This window comes from Cyprinodon tularosa, unplaced genomic scaffold, assembly GCF_016077235.1.
Source record: "Cyprinodon tularosa strain WSP-4 unplaced genomic scaffold, ASM1607723v1 ctg567, whole genome shotgun sequence".
In the NCBI taxonomy this organism is placed as follows: Eukaryota; Metazoa; Chordata; class Actinopteri; order Cyprinodontiformes; family Cyprinodontidae; genus Cyprinodon; species Cyprinodon tularosa.
In genome coordinates, this window is record NW_024039304.1 from 7,068 (window position 1) to 20,279 (window position 13,212).

General features: G+C 41.4%; 1 protein-coding gene across 1 annotated transcript; it reads right to left on the reverse strand.

Annotated features, from left to right (window-relative positions):
• Positions 1-4,473: 4,473 nt before the first annotated feature.
• si:dkey-215k6.1 (transmembrane protein 132D) lies at positions 4,474-11,294 on the reverse strand. The gene is made up of 3 exons (XM_038305828.1): positions 11,008-11,294; positions 7,777-8,195; positions 4,474-5,479 (listed from the first exon to the last, which is right to left on the reverse strand). Exons 1-3 carry the CDS (start codon positions 11,012-11,014, stop codon positions 4,898-4,900), a joined length of 1,008 nt encoding a protein of 335 aa, XP_038161756.1. The 5' UTR covers positions 11,015-11,294; the 3' UTR covers positions 4,474-4,897.
• Between the last annotated feature and the right edge of the window lie 1,918 nt (positions 11,295-13,212).

The window sequence follows — 13,212 nt, forward strand, 5'->3', positions numbered from 1 at the left end:
TGCTGGTTTCTTTTTTGTTGGCAAGAAGGATGGTTCATTAAGACCATGCATTGACTACAGAGGGTTGAACCAAATCACCATAAAGAATAAGTACCCTCTACCTCTCCTAGCCTCTGCTTTTGAACCTGTTCAGGGGGCAACAGTCTTCACCAAACTGGATCTGAGAAACGCATATCATCTCCTCAGAATCAGAGAAGGAGATGAATGGAAGACTGCTTTCAAGACACCATTAGGTCAGTTTGAGTACCTGGTAATGCCTTTTGGTTTAACAAACGCCCCCGCCTGCTTTCAAGCACTAGTGAATGATGTTCTCAGAGACTTTTTAAATGTGTTTGTCTTTGTCTATATAGACGACATACTCATTTATTCACGGAACTTAACTGATCACAAGAAGCATGTCCGCCTGGTGTTACAGAGGCTACTGGAGAACAAGTTATTTGTCAAGGCAGAAAAGTGTGAGTTCCACCAACCATCAGTGACCTTTTTGGGGTTTGTGCTCGAGGGCGGGCAGGTTAAGCCTGCTGAGGACAAGATAAAGGCGGTTTTGGACTGGCCGATTCCTGAAAATCGAAAACAGCTTCAAAGGTTTTTGGGGTTCGCCAATTTTTACCGTCGTTTCATTAGAAATTATAGCCAGACGGCTCAACCTCTGACCTCTTTAACTTCAGTTAAGAGGAATTTTCAATGGACTCCCGAAGCTCAGTCTGCTTTTGACAAACTGAAATCTTTGTTTTCCAGAGCACCGGTGTTAATTCAGCCTGACCCTTCCAAACAGTTCATCCTGGAGGTCGATGCTTCGGATTCTGGCGTTGGCGCCGTCCTTTCCCAGAGACTCGACTCAGATCTAAAGATTCATCCATGTGCTTTTTTCTCTCGCAGACTCTCATCAGCAGAACAGAACTACGGCGTTGGAGATCGAGAACTATTAGCCATCAAATTGGCGTTGGAGGAGTGGAGACACTGGTTAGAGGGAGCTGAGCACCCGGTTCTAGTCTGGACTGATCACAAGGACCTTGCTAGCATCCAGTCTGCCAAACAGGCCAACCCTCGTCAATCCAGGTGGTCCATTTTCTTCTCCAGATTTAATCTCGTTATCTCCTACAGACCCGGATCAAAGAATGTGAAACCAGACTCCCTCTCGCGCCTATACTCCGTCGATCAACCCGAGACACCAGAGCCAGTCCTCCCGGCCTCTTGTACTGTGGGAGTCGTGAACTGGGAGATCTCCGATCTTATTAACTCCGCCCTGGCCACGGAACCCGACCCAGGTAACGGTCCGGCTAACAGAACTTATGTTCCGTCTTCCGTCAGGTCCAGGCTCATTCAATGGATGCACACTGCCAAATTCTCGGCCCACCCTGGAGTCAGTAGAACCATCGCTCTCATCACCAGACGCTTCTGGTGGCCCACTCTCCACAGGGACGTAAGGGAATATGTGCTGGCCTGCCCCATTTGTGCTAGAAACAAGGCCTCGCATCAGCCACCCTCTGGTCTGTTACAACCTCTTCCAATTCCTTCACGTCCATGGTCCCACATTGCTATAGATTTCGTCACTGGTCTCCCCATCTCTCGAGGTATGTCCACAATACTCACCATCGTTGATCGTTTTTCCAAGTCCTGTCATTTAGTCCCTCTCAGGAAGCTCCCCTCGGCGTTCCAGACTGCTCAGCTTCTCGTGAAACACGTCTTCAGATTACATGGCATTCCCCAGGAAATCCTATCAGACCGTGGTCCTCAATTCGTTTCACAAGTTTGGAAGGCCTTCTGTTCAGCTCTGGGCTGTAAGTCTGCCTTGACTTCAGGTTATCATCCACAATCCAACGGTCAGACCGAGCGCATGAATCAGCACCTAGAATCCACCCTCCGCTGCCTAACTTCCAACAACCCCACCGACCGGAGCCAGTATCTACCTTGGATCGAGTACGCCCATAACTCCCAGAGATCAGCTTCCACCGGCCAGTCACCATTTCAGGTCAGTCATGGATACCAACCACCACTTTTCCCCGCAGATGAAAAGGAGATAGCAGTCAAGACCATCAACCAACACATCCGTCGCTGTCAAAGGATTTGGAAAGAAACCATCACCACCCTCAACAAATCATCAGAGACCACCAAACTTTTTGCCGACTCCAGGAGACGTCCCGCTCCAGAGTACGCCATCGGACAGGAGGTATGGCTGTCCACCCGAGACATTCCCTTGAGGGGAATGTCTCGGAAACTGTCTCCCAGATTCATCGGTCCATTTAAGGTTTCCCAGGTCATCAGTCCCTCCGCAGTCCGTCTCCAGTTACCTCCGAGTCTTCGCATCCACCCCACCTTTCATGTTTCTCAGGTCAAGCCCGTAGTCTCTAGCCCTCTGTGCCCGCCATCCGACTCCCCACCACCCGCCCTGGAAGTCGATGGCCACCCGGCTTTTACCGTCTGTCGCATCGTGGACTCCCGTCGGCGAGGTCGCGGCTGGCAGTACCTCGTCGACTGGGAGGGCTACGGACCTGAAGACCGTCAGTGGGTTCCCGGCTCTTACATCCTCGAAGAAGTACCTCTCTTCTCCAGCAGAGTCCGCCGTGGATCCTCCTGAGCAGAGCCCTCTGCACAGCTGCTGCTCGTTACCATCATCAGGAGGACCCTCTACTTAAGCTGTCTTCAGACCTTGCCTCAACGCCGCAGTGTTGAGCCAGTTGGTTAGCACCTAAGCCCTGAACCTCTGAGAACTTTGCTTGCTCTGAGATCCTGACAGGATCCTAATCTTGTCTCTGTTTTTCCAGGAAAACCTGATCCTCCTACGTGAAGCTCTGGAAGAGCTTAACCCACCGAGCCTGCCCTCAGAGCCAAACCTGAAGACTTCCCCTGGATTCTCCTGCAGCTCTGGACCGAGAGCTGGAAATCCAAGTCAAGGTCTGCTACCTTTCTAGAAGCAAGACGCTGAAGCAGCTAACGGACTCAGCTAATCAGACTCTCTCCAGTTCCAACAACCTTCCTCTCCAAGATCCATTCAAGGACCCACAAGGTACAAACCAGAGACTATCAAAGGACAAAACCGCTAAGAGCCCAGCTAACTAACTGTCTTCCTCACAGACTCCGGTGAACCCGTTTGCCCAGGACCAGAACAAACTATCATTGGATTGTATTCAATAAACTCTGTTAACTTTTCATCTGTTTCCTGTGTCGTGGTGTTCTGCATATTGGGTCACATTCGTGTACCGATCATGACAGCTTTGTGTCTTTAGTATCAGGAGGACCGCTGCATTTCAATAAACGGGTTATCTACCCTAAAAAAGAATCTGGGATAATCTGTTTGCTTAAGCTGCAGATCCAATGTACTTTTGGGTTGCCATAGAATGCATAACCGCATATCAGGCCACCAAGAGCACAATGATTAAGACAGACAGAGGTGTAGATTTTAACTGGCAACCCAATGCTTAAAGGACACATATTGTTTTATACAAATTTGGACCACCCTTGTTCTTTCCTTGATTAGTTTTGTTTTCTATCACTATAATTCCCCTCCATTTACTATTTATATCACTTTATTTTCTACAACGTACAAAAATATGTTGATTAAACTATATGACTATATATTATTGAAAAAAACGTGAAATAAAGCTCAAATTATAATTTGTTCAACACGGGTACGATTTTGTTATAATTAACTTGAGTGTGTGTATGTGTGTGTGTGTGTGTGTGTGTAGGTGTGTGTGTGTGTATGTGTGGCCATGTCTTTAATACCTGGTGGGGACAATTTCCTAGGAATATGCTACATTTTGGGGACTCAGAGGTACTTGTGGGGACCAACAACTGGTCCCCACAAGGAAACTTTCTCTTCTTGGGGTGGGGGTTAGGTTTAGGACTAAGGTGTGAATTGAGTTTAGGTTAGGTTTAGGGATAGGTATGTGTCGGTAATGGTTAGGGTTAGGGCAAGGGTCATGGTTAGGCCATATAAATTAGTGGGAAATGAATGGAAGTCAATGGAAGGTCCCCACAAGGATATTGTGACACGTGTGTGTGTCTGTGTGTGTGTGTGTGCTTAAAAACATATTTCATGAGACTTTCTTGTCCCACTCAAGGTGTAAAGCACCTCTTATCCAAAATATGCAACGGTTTCCCTTAAGACTGTATGCATCTGTAGGAAAAATAAAACTCTAAATTTATGAAATTATGTTAACAAATGGAAAGTTGTCTGAGGCAACCACCATAAATGGGACTTACCTCACAAAGAGCATTCTTATGTCTATGGTGGGATATATCAGGCCAGAGGCTGTTTTATGCATAGAATGATGCATTTGCTCATCTGTCATTTGACAGCCTGAAATCCCTGAAGTCATTGAAATTATGCAGAGATGGAATAAGATATGCATGCTTATTCTATATCAGTGGTTGTACACTTATTGTCTCAGAGAAAGAATGAGCTTTGTGATGGCACAGGGCTCATAAAAAAAAAAAGAAAAAACATTAGGCCCCAGTCATAACCTTGCGTACTCTGAATTTTTAAAGTGCACCTAAGCCCCTTTAGGGTAACACCTTCCCATTTCTGAATCCTATATTCTATCTAATCTTACAAACTTTTTTCTGTTTTTTGTTTATTTCCTAGTTTTCAATCAGTCCCGATTTCCTTTTCTGTATTACTATTCTGTGTCTCCTTTTCTGTACAATTTGCCAAAAATACTTATCACAACACTGTGTTGCTGACTTGTAGAACAAACAAAGGTGACAACCATCAATTCCAGGAGGAGTTAGAGTTGAGAAGTAAAACATTGCACATATGCAGGTGAGGTGTAGGCTGAGACAGTGGAAAAGAAACCACACAGATATAGAAACTAAATTAGCCAAAAAGTAAAACAAAATTCTAAAACAAATGTAAAAAAAAAAAAAAAAACATTTTCACAAAAGATCGATGACCCTACCTCAATGTGAACTGTTCCAGGTTTGAATCTGTGTTCATGTAGATGCCAAATGCCACTGTTTTGCCAAGCCGGACCGGACTAGGCGGGACAAGAACCTCCAAATTTTCATCTAATGGCAATCTTTCTCCCTTGGCAGAAACCGGGCCTGGGCTCATCTCTACGGTGCCAGCTTTTAGCATGTCCTGAAGACCTCCATCTTCCAGGCTACTCCACTGTCCTCCAAGACCAATACCCAGGCCTCCAAGGGGTCCGACATTCGAACTTTGAGCTTTCCATGGCTCATTTACAATAGAGGGACAGTCTCTGCCAGTCCCTTCTACTGGTATGATGGAGTAGAACACATCCACTGATTGTAGAGACACTTCAGAAGGTCTTTTTCTCACTTGTGATGATGTAAACCAAGCCGGCGGAATTTCCAGACGGACCACACAGATTCCAGATGGTCCCATAAGACGACAGCCTGCTGAAGGTGCTGTTTCACTGGGGTCACGTACAGCCAAGGCGCGGATACATGGGAGACTTGATGTAGGAAGGGGGTCAGGCTCATCCCAGCGCCGCCCAATCAGATAAAACAGTACCTAGGGGGAATAAATGCATGAAGCATCAGAACAAGTACAATAAATCATTAACAAATAAATCAAAACAAAAATACAGGAAAATTAAATATCTTAACAAAATAGAAGGACTTAAAACTATTTTTTGGAAACCATTTTACATGGTGATGGTGTCTCGCTTTGAAAAATACTCTCAGTCATCTTCATAGGGAGAAGCAATGTTTCACTAACTCTGTTTAAAAAAAGAGTGTGGAGATTGGTTGAATAGTGGTAGGAATACCTTGAGGAGCTCCTCGATCTGTCTGTCATGCCTACTATGGTTAAAGCACAGACTGCATCCTCTGAGTCACTGAAGTGGTCAAAAATCAAAATTTCTAAGGCTTCAGAGATGGATGACATCTGCCATGAGTGCCTTAGGTCTCAGGAAGTCTTCTTGTCCCTGCACTGGCAGACTAGATTGGTAGTCCCATCCACAAGAATGTGAACTAGAGGATGTGTACAAACTATAGGGGGATCATACTTCTAAGCTTTGGTAACCAACAACCCATTTAGTTCATCACAGCAGATAGATGCCGTAGCTCAGGTTAAATGTGAGGTACGGGTGTACATGTTTGTTTGTTTATCGAAAGGATGTATACAGTCCTATCACGTCATTCTGCACCTGTTGTGCGTTGTTGACAGTCATAGGCTGCCCAGAACGGTCTGTAGTAACCCATTGCTAAAGCTCAAAACTTTATCTTAAATATTATTCCGCACTCCGACTGTAGCTGTCATCTTTAAAAACTCTAAATTGTCACGGTTGCGTTTTGTGGGGGCACAACCTTAATGGTTGGAAAGCAAAACAGCACGTCTAGAAGAGAGATGAATGAGGAGGTTTCTGGTACATGATGTCTGCCTACTCTGAGAGGAATTTTCCAGCACAAACAGCAAATATATGCTCTGGGGGCTTGATTGTTAGTATTTTCTGTTTACACATATAAAATAATTTTGGACCTTTTAGTGCAACACTAAAAGTACATTGGGGTGTTATTCATGATCGGGGAAGGTTACATGTGATAAATAAGCAGACCAGAACTTTGACTGCACACTGAAAAAAACAATGCAACCATTTTTTGGCATTTATTTAATCATATTTAGTTACTTTAACACAATTGTTTTATTTCCTACCCTGCTAACATGAAACAATTGTGTTAAAATAACTAAATATGATTAACTAATTAACTAAATATGCCAAAAACTAATGCTAACTAGTGCTAATCAATTCTGTCAATGTAATAGCAACTGAGACAAAAATTGAAGCTTTGAATTTAGACGTCTATCTAAAACCTTATCCCTGTAGCCTGAGATCGAAAGGAAGGTTCCTCAATAGTCCTATAGGGATATTTGCCTTCTGCCAATAACACATCTATTGTGTGCTCCAAACTAAATAGTGCATAGGGAGCAATCTAGGGTTAACCTTTTTGAAGGACCCAGAATGACAACCAGAGTTTTAAACCGGTGACCTTTGTGGCTTCTCCAGGAAAGGCTACTACTTCCTCAGTTGAGTGGCTAGAGTCAGCCTTAAAGAAAGAATTAAAAACCAAAACCACAAAAATGTTTTAAATTCTTAGTTTTTCCTTAGTAGCATTAAATGAAATCTGATGCAAGATTTTCAATTCCTTTCACAATGTATGCGTGCATTAAATATAGTATATTTACATTGCAGGAATCCCAATTTAAGATAGAAAAGGGTCTTAGTGGATTATCCAGTGTCCTGGGGAAAGATTTTCAATCACTTGAAGCCTAAATTAAATTTCAAGAGATAGTGGTAGGAGTGCTTTGAGCAAGAATTAATGGGTTTAGCTCCCACCATGCTTCTGGTTCTCCTGGTAACACCTTGAGATAATCCAGAATAAGGTGAAGGAAACCGTAACACTCACTTATTGTTAGAAGTGCATTATTGTTATTGTTTTAAAGCCACTGTTTTATAATGCCAATAGAGTTAAGTCAAAAAATAACCATTATCTTGTTGTATAGCTTTGTTACATTTTACTAACATACAGCTTTCTTTTTAGGTTTCCTTGGATTATTCTGAGCAGAGGAGAAAGTAGTTAGAAAGTTTAGGTTTTAAAACCAAAATCTTGACAAGTCTGTTTTCTGTTTTATATTTGAAATGTCTGCTAACCGCATTTTACTGCATTACTCATTAAATGGAAATCTGATATACTCCACAGATGCCTCTTACGCTACCAATAAGATAACTTTTGTTCTCATATTCTCAACAATGGATATATCTTGAAAATCTTATATAAATCAATATTTTAAAAATAAAATGTTTATACCTGAATCCATGGTCTTGTTGATCCCACTTTAGGGACCACTACCTGACCTTTGACCCTCCAATTCATCGTCACCTGGTTGATTGAGGTCAGCAGGTGTGGCTGAGGTCCTTGAAGTAGCTCTATTGGGATTGGCTGCTCAGTGCTCAGATTTCCGTAGCTGCAGTTCACACTCGGGAGAGACTGTGGAGCAGCCATACCTATCTCCACCTTGTGAACAAAGAAGGGCTCAGTCCACGATGACAGACTGCCATTTCTCATGACCTCCTGATTAGCTTCCCGCAGAAAGAAGGCGGAGTCAGCTCCACTTAGCTGGCATTGGACTGGGAGATAGGTCGGGAGGGAGGAGGAGAAACGAGGCTGGGAAAAGTCCGGCCCTGTGCCTGGTCCACCTCCTGCTGCTTCCAACGGGCTGTCAGACACTGAGGAGAGAAATTGATGGAGGAAAGACAGAAAAAGAAGAAATAGGGAATATATTATTGTCATTATTATATTAAAAGGTAAAGGGTCAAATCTAGAATTATGTTTTTGCATATTTTCTGTTAACTAAAGCAGCAAAATAATCAATTTAAATAAAATTGACAGTTTAAGAAAATTATCTTGAATGACCATTTCAATTAATCTTTAGTTTATTCACACTCCGATATAAATGCATGCGCAGATCCATCAGCTTTTTCCACACATGCCTTTCTACCCACTGACAAAGAAAACGGCCATGATATATAATGTGTCTTAACACTTTTTTTTATTTTCCATGGATAAATCTTGATATAAACACCAGCTTACAGTTGTGTCTATGAAATATTGAGTAAGCATCACAGCTTACACTGATTCACCATTTTCATACATAAATACCCCACATGTAAAAAAAAAAATCTGTGTTTGCTTTTGGCAGTTTATTAATGATACGGAGCTCATTAGCTTCCAGTTTTAGAAAATGTTTCCAAAGTACACCAAATAGCTCTGTTAATTTACTCCATACTAAAAAAAAAGAAATGTTTTATTTGTATGTTTTAAAAAAATAAAAACTTGTTTTGATTATTATGTATATTTGTATGTATCCGGTTTTTAGCAAGCATCTGGAGGGGGTGCTTCTGGTGTTCTTGTAATACTAATAATGATTGGCTCTGTAAGAGGAGAATAGGATTGAATGCCTGACAGCTAGCTATGAAAAGTCGAGCTCTTCTGGCTACTTTACATATGATCTTCTCAAACATTTCCTATCAATGTGGGTGGCCTTCATAACCTGCACGCTCCCTTTATCATTTTGCTCTGCTGCTTCCTCTGTCTGCATGCTGTCTGTAGATTTTTAGTCCCTCCACCACCCCAGGATCCAACCATCAACTACAAGGTCCAAGACAAGGTATAAGACAAATTTATATTTAAAAACTAGGCTATGTATTCGTGCTGTAGTACTTTAATGTATCTATTCGTGTCCTCGTGTCAATTTTGAGAGCCCCAAACCACTTGTTAAGAGACTTTATGCAGTTGTATAAAAAAATATTAATATTAATTAACCTTATTAATACAGAATATCTGACATGATTAAGTACTGGAAACCAGTAAAAATATGCTACAGACAATATAAGGTTATTTCGTTGCAAGATGATTCCACAAATAGGATTTAGGCTACTAACCGAACGGTTCAGAAGCTCTAAGATTTAAACAAAGATATCATATAATTGTATTATTTTTATTTAAAATGTACTATACCGATTAAACTGGCATTATTCACATACTGATTTTCTCTGCATCAACCCAATATTCAGTTTAGAAAACGTACACTTTTCAATAGTCACTTCCTTTTTACAGCCAGCTATACACTATGTGGCTAATGTTGTGTAAATTCATGTGTTTAGTGTATTTATGAAATCCTAATGTTCTGTTAAGATATATTTAAATATCTTTTAACAGCTTTATCAAATTTAACATTAAATGCCGTATCTGTTATCTTAAACTATAGTAAAAGAAACAAAAAGCACATGCTGAGTCGGGAGTTTGTGTGGAAAAGTGCGTGACTGTATTTTCATGTCCTTGGGAAACCGAGTGTGAAAATATAATGAGGGTGGGACAGAATACCGCTGTCTGGGGCAGCTCATACTGAAGAGACTACACCAAAAACAAGAGCAGTGAAATAAAATGACACCTCCATGTAAAAATGAGTATGCAGTTTAAGGTTGGTTACGGTGCATGGACACATTGGGATAAGTTTAAAGCTGGGGAGATAAGCAAAGGGAGCAGTGGATAGCAAGCAAACAATAGGAGACAGCAAATGGGTGAGAAAGAAGAAAGGATCCTAAAACATCTGCAAAAATTTGCACAAAGATGTCGGTTTGGATGACTGGTGGTGGTTTTAGGATTTTTATGTTACACACAATGGCTGCGCCTGACTCACCAAATATGGCACTCTAGTCCACAGCTTTTTAATAGATGGGATATGAATAAAACTTTTGAGTGAAATTTAAGATGACTGCTGACATGGAAAACCAAAACAAAAAAAAACATACAGGAGGTTAAAAGATTTTCATTAAGTTAGACATTTACAGTATAACACCCAGTGTTCTTGAAACGTGATTGAATAATCATGTTGAGTTTAACAATTTTCTTTTTTTTAGTTTAGTCTCCTCCTGAGAAGAAGAGAGTCTTTAGATAAGGAAGCATGGGGGAGCTGAGAGATGTGCACAAATAACTAGAAAATAAAAATAAAAAAAAATTAGTGACAAAAAAATGAGAGAGAGAGAGAGAGAGAGAGAGAGAGAGAGAGAGAGAGAGAGAGAGAGAGAGAGAGAGAGAGAGAGAGAGAGAGAAAGGAGTTGGAAGAACTGGCTGCAACAGAAGAATATCACTGGTGTTTAAAACAACCTGAGAAAGTTTCAGGTCAAAAGTCTGGGAGATGTGTGGGATTCTGGGGGGCCGAAGAGGTCATTTTCTATTTTATTCCAGAGAAAAAATAGATGGCCATCAACTTTCCACTTTAATTTTGTGGTCTCTGTCTCACACCCGTACTCCCTGACCATCGCTCTTTTCCTTCAAACATCCAACATCTAAGGTTTGGATCAAGCTGCAAAAGATGAAGGATCTGTAGGTTTGAATGGCATCAGCTCTACAGCTCATGTTCAATAGGAGCCTGAAGCTGGATTGGGAAGCACAACTGTAGAACATCTCCTGTATGGTATTAGTGCCAAAGACCACACATTCACAGGACATTAGGAGCTACAGGCCAATACCACTGACCTTGCATCCGATTGTTACCTTCCCAGCTCTATGGCTCCTCTCCGTGGTTCGGAACTGCTGGTTAATAAAGCTAAGTCTGGTCCGAACTTAGCTTGGCTCGTTGCGGCCGGTAACTAGCCGTCCGGGCTTATTGCATGCACACACAGAGGAGCAGAGGCGGAGTAGTAGAATCCACGGACCGGCTTTATTCAGCACTATTCCTCGTTACAAACAGCAGTACTTTTTATGGCTGTGGAGCCGAACTTATTCTCACAAAACTGCCTTACTTCTAACAGCTGCAGAACCTGGATTATTTCTCACACGCAGAGAAAAACAACCAAAACATACATGTACGTGCTGGCTACGTCACCCCCTTCTTCACCCCCCCGAGGCCCCCTCCTTAAAGGGGAATGCTCAGGCCAGTAACACGATGAAAACCCTTTGGAGGTTGGTCCTTAACCATTTTCACCTCCTTATTCCATTTTTTTTATATACCTTTTTATTCAGTTTATTCATTTGTTTTCTTCTGCAATGTGTGTTCCAGGCTTACATTGGAGTTAATGGTGTTAAGATTGATCTCCTGCACCAAATCCTACCTACAAAACCCTAGAAGCACTGTAAGGACTAAATTATTTTTTTTTTCTCCAGTACTTTTAATAAAACCCAATCTGGTATTCTCAGGAACAACCTGGAGCTGTAAGGAGCGACCTTCATCTGTTCCAGTGGGTACTGGACTACCTCACTGTCCATCCACGGTATGTGAGGACACAGGGATATGTCTTTGATAGGTTTGCCTGCAGTATAGGGACCCCTTAGGGAGCCATGCTCACACTATTCCCGTTTACCCTCTGCACTACTTATATGCCAACTCCCAAGGCTACCATCTACAAAAGCTTTCTGATGGCTCCACCATAGAGGCGATTATATAAGCTCTTTAGGGTGGCCACCTCTAGGATCCCCCCTTGACCCAGCGTAGGTGGTGGGAGACAAAAGAAACTCAGGTTAAAATAAGATAACTGTTTTGTCTCCAACACCATGTGTGCAGCAAACATAACAAATTATGTATCTAAAACCTGCAATTAGCTCCACTATGAAATCATCAGTGGGGTAAACAATAGGTGAAAGAAATAGAAAATAATTACCCAGCCCAGATGCAACATCCTGAATGGGCACTCCTCATTGTTCTTAAACAGTGTACATGGGACTAAAGGTAGTCTTAATAGTGAACCTCAGAGCTCTGGAGGTAGACTGAGATTTAAGCATATTGGTGACATATGTGGGAGCATGGCCATGCAGGGGCTTAACAGGTAAAAAAGTAGTTTAAAATTAAACCTAAATTAACGACAAACCAGTAAAGCGTAGTCAAGAAACAAGTGATATTTGCTCTCCTGCTTATCCCTGTTATGAGTCTTGTTGCATTATTTTACAAGGTACATAAAACTATTGAAAATCACTCCCGATTTTTGAGGTAAAACTAAACAAAACATTATGTGAAACTAATATTCTTTCTTAAGTCATGTTTTTTTTCTCCAATAACTGTTTATTTTTTTTCATTGCTCTGAAAGAAGTTAGAATTTTATTTCTTAATCTAAACCAAGTAATCATTAATACTTGACAGAGTAAAGAATAAAAGGTTCTAGAGAAGAAAATATGTCATAAGCATACAAATATGAGAGTCATAATGAAAAAAAAAGGGGTTTATAAAGTAAAAACAGGACTGGGCCAAGAACCGATCCCTGGGGTAAGCAATATGGAAGATCTGAAAGGTATAAAATGAGTTATTCTAGGTTGCCCTGAAAGATCTATCTGAAAGCCATTGCATAACAACAGCAGAAAAAGCAAAAAACCTTCGAATTACCGATGTAAAGAGGAAAAACATCAAATTTTTGTGCGTTCTTTTTTATATTAAGTAAATAATATAATAATATAAATATTATTACTTTGCGTCTGGTAAATATGACTGAGTGAGGGACAGTTGAGGGGTTTTCTATTCTATTCTATACATATTACCATTAACTTTACATTTTATAATAGGATATATATATATATATATATATATATTAGGGATGGGACGATTTATGAAAACCGTCTGAACCATTCGGTTCGACTGTCTCGGTTCGATTCGCGTGTGTTTCGTTCGGTTCATGCGCTGCTACTTTTTCTCATAGGCGAAGCGTTTACACTCCAGAGCAGAAGGTGGCGGTACAGCAACCAAACCCAACCACC

Bases quoted from the DNA above. Each gene is read 5' to 3' on its own strand.
- si:dkey-215k6.1 (XM_038305828.1), bottom strand. The intron at 5,480-7,776 runs GTATAAACATTT...TATTCCCCCTAG, and splicing joins CAACAAGACCATGGATTCAG to GTACTGTTTTATCTGATTGG.